The sequence below is a fragment of the Phalaenopsis equestris genome, unplaced genomic scaffold (assembly GCF_001263595.1).
Source record: "Phalaenopsis equestris unplaced genomic scaffold, ASM126359v1 Scaffold197786, whole genome shotgun sequence".
NCBI classification, from domain to species: Eukaryota; Viridiplantae; Streptophyta; class Magnoliopsida; order Asparagales; family Orchidaceae; genus Phalaenopsis; species Phalaenopsis equestris.
In genome coordinates this window covers 1-3,200 of record NW_018217735.1, presented here as the reverse complement: position 1 = coordinate 3,200, position 3,200 = coordinate 1, and the positions used below count along the sequence as shown (strand labels likewise).

The 3,200-nt window shown below is 42.5% G+C and overlaps 1 protein-coding gene across 1 annotated transcript; it reads right to left on the bottom strand.

The window, feature by feature from the left end:
• Window positions 1–179: 179 nt before the first annotated feature.
• Window positions 180–3,192, bottom strand: LOC110035460 (receptor-like protein kinase THESEUS 1). The gene is made up of 2 exons (XM_020739691.1): window positions 3,085–3,192; window positions 180–2,971 (listed from the first exon to the last, which is right to left on the bottom strand). Exon 2 carries the CDS (start codon window positions 2,887–2,889, stop codon window positions 355–357), a length of 2,535 nt encoding a protein of 844 aa, XP_020595350.1. The 5' UTR covers window positions 2,890–2,971; window positions 3,085–3,192; the 3' UTR covers window positions 180–354.
• Window positions 3,193–3,200: the final 8 nt, after the last annotated feature.

The following is a 3,200-nucleotide window of genomic DNA, read 5'->3' as shown; positions in this document are numbered from 1 at the left end:
ATATATTCTATTTTTATTTTATATCCAGCCTTCACCTCTAAAATATTTTGAATTGACTTTTTTGTTTTTTTTTTGTCACCTTATCAAGGAATCAAACAGAAAACAGCAGAGTCGCATATGGCAGTGGATGAATCCCAAAACAAAAAGTTACCAATAAAAGAGAGTAATGAAGATAGCCTTTCCACTCACAACAAGTTTTTCTTCAAAAATTCAAATAATAAACCAAAACTACAACAAATGTGCAAAGAGAGAGTTCAACATGAGATCCTACAAAAGATAAAATCATAGAAAATATATAACATACAGCTTCCTAAATTTGATAGCTTTAACAAACGCCCCCATTGAAAAATCTGTTCACCTTCCTCGCGGATTAACAAGCTGAGAGAAAACAGCACTAGTTGCTGCATCCTCAGCATCCTCATAAATGCCTGAGTTCATCCCCTCCGCCATGCTCGCACTCTTATCCAAGGGCTCCAAACCAGGCAGCAAAATGCCAGGAATGCTCTTCACGCTATTCTCATCTGGATCAGCAAGTGCAGAGGTTTCCTGAAGCTGGAGAGCATATTCAAGATTCCACAACACATCTCCCATCGAAGGCCTATCGATTCCTTGCTCTGCTAAGCATTTCTCAGCTGTATCACCATATTTCTTAAGCGAAGCAGGATTTATCTTTCCAACCAAATATGGATCCATTATTTGCTCCAACATTCCCTTCTTCTGCCAGTTCATTGCCCACTCTGCTATATTAACTTGCTCCCTTGGTAGCACTGGGTTCAGCGCCGGCCTCGCACATAGAACTTCCAACAACACAACTCCGAAAGAGTAAACATCCGACTTCTCTGTTAGCTGCTGCCTTCTAAAATACTCGGGATCAAGATATCCAAAGCTCCCTTTAACTGCAGTGCTTACGTGTGTCTGGTCTAAAGCCGGCCCAGTCTTCGACAGGCCGAAATCTGCCACCTTTGCCACAAAGCTCTCATCTAAAAGAATATTGGTTGTCTTCACATCTCGGTGGATTATGCTTTGGGCAGCTCCAGTGTGGAGATAATGCAGGCCCCTTGCTGAACCAATACAAATCTCAAGTCTTTGCTTCCATGAAAGTGATGGAATGCTTGAACCATATAGATGGCTCCTCAGAGGACCATTTGCCATGAATTCATAAACCAGGATCATTTCTGAGCGTTCGTCGCAGTATCCAATCAATGAAACCAAGTGGCGATGTCTGAGCTTCGACAACATATCAATCTCGGTGTGGAATTCAGCTAGACCTTGCTCAGAACGTGAGTTTCCTCTCTTCACAGCCACCTTAGTGCCAACATCCAGGGTCCCTTTGTAGACCTTCCCAAAGCCACCGACACCAACAAGAAGGCTTTCATCAAATTTATTTGTAGCATCCATGAGCTCTTGAAATGTAAACACACGACCGTGGTTAGTAGAGGCCAATGAGGTGCAGCTTGCAGTGCCACTTTTGTGGGAAATTGTTGAGACTTTGCTGATTGTTAGTGAGTTTCCATATAATGGAAGTGGCAACCAGGGCTGAGCATGAGTATTTGTCTTTGACCTCCGAGCAACAATGAAGCAGTAGCACAAAGCTATCAATCCTAAAGCAATAAGAGCCCCAACAACAGACCCAATTAAAATGGACAATGTATTCTTTCTCGAGGAAGAGGATGGATGGAGATCTACAACAGAATTCAACCCATCAAAGCTCTTCATGTCGTTGCTGATCTTCATGATCTCTAGGCCATTCAGAATAGCATTGCTCAAGTCAGCCATACTGTCAGGGCCAACACTTACAGACATCATGCTAGTGTTATTTGAAGAATTTGAAACGAAATCCTTGTAGTAAGGCACTGACAAGTCTCCCTTCAGGGATGACAGGTCCAAACTTGGAATGGCTATGTCTGAATTGATGTAGACATTGAAGACCAGTGTGTCCATTGCCTTACTGACAATATCACAGAAGTGAAGACGAACAAAATAAAGAAAGCTTGGATCAACAGAGAAAACCCATGTGATGTTGAAGTTCAAATCAGTGACATTGGCATCTGCCATTGCATCAGCAGAAGAATAAACCCATTTTGGAGCAGCCTCAAGTCTCACCCCATCTGGATAATTTATTGTAAGAGGATCAACAGCAACAATCACAGCTGAACCAAGAACATGAAGATACTTTCCATCATTTTCCCATGTCCTTCCCAAAGTATCATTCTGAGGAGTGAGCAAAGGGCCGCCAATGTTCAGCCGATACATGGTTTCAAGGCCGCGGTGAGAGAGTCCGCTGTAAGGGGCGTTTGGTATTGCTAGAGCTTGATCATATACCAGTTCATCAGGAACTGAAACTACTTCAATCCCATTCACAAATGAGACGGAGCCATTGGATGGAATTAAGGTAATGACCAATGAAGTGGAGGTGACATTGACAGAATACTCCTTGAAGAGGTAAGAATGATTGAAATTGTTGAAGGTGAAGTTTTTCATGAAGACAAAATCATCAGAGACAACCGTGAGTGGCGCAGATCTTAGGTCATGTCTGGAGCCAGGGAGCGGGGAAAAGTAGAGTCGAACCCAATGGCGGCCAGGTTGTTGGAGCTTGAATTTGTAGGAAGCGGGCTTAGTAAAGATCCGAAGGGAGTGATAGATCTGCGAAGGGAGGGAGTCGCTGGGGGAATAAAATGCAGTATCTTCTGAGGTTTTCAGGGAAAAGAAGGACTGCACCGAGTCAGGAAAGAAGATCCGGCCTTGAACAGATACATTTTGAGAAGAACCACAAGCTAAGAGGTAGTTATCCAGTGGAATGTATTCAGCAAAGGAAATCCCAAAAGTGAAAGCAGCGAAGGTAATCGCGGAAAAGCACAATTTCACTCTGAAAAATCCCATCTTTAGCATAACAGATTTTGCGAATAATTCAAATATTCAGTCCATGCCATCATCTCCAAAATGTATCTCATAAATGTGGGCACTTCAAACCCTAAAAACCATGTAATGAATGCCCTTCATATGAGATAAGAAGAAAAAAAAGAGAGCAAAACCCACTACCAAGTTTCAAATCATACAAACAGTAAAACAAATAAAAAAAGTTACCTGACTTCCAGCACATCCGAGTGAGTGAGCAAAGATCCGAACTGGACTCAGCTCATAAAACCTATGTGCAAAAAAGAAGAAAAAAGCAGCCAAGATCGAAGGGCTTCTTCAGCATA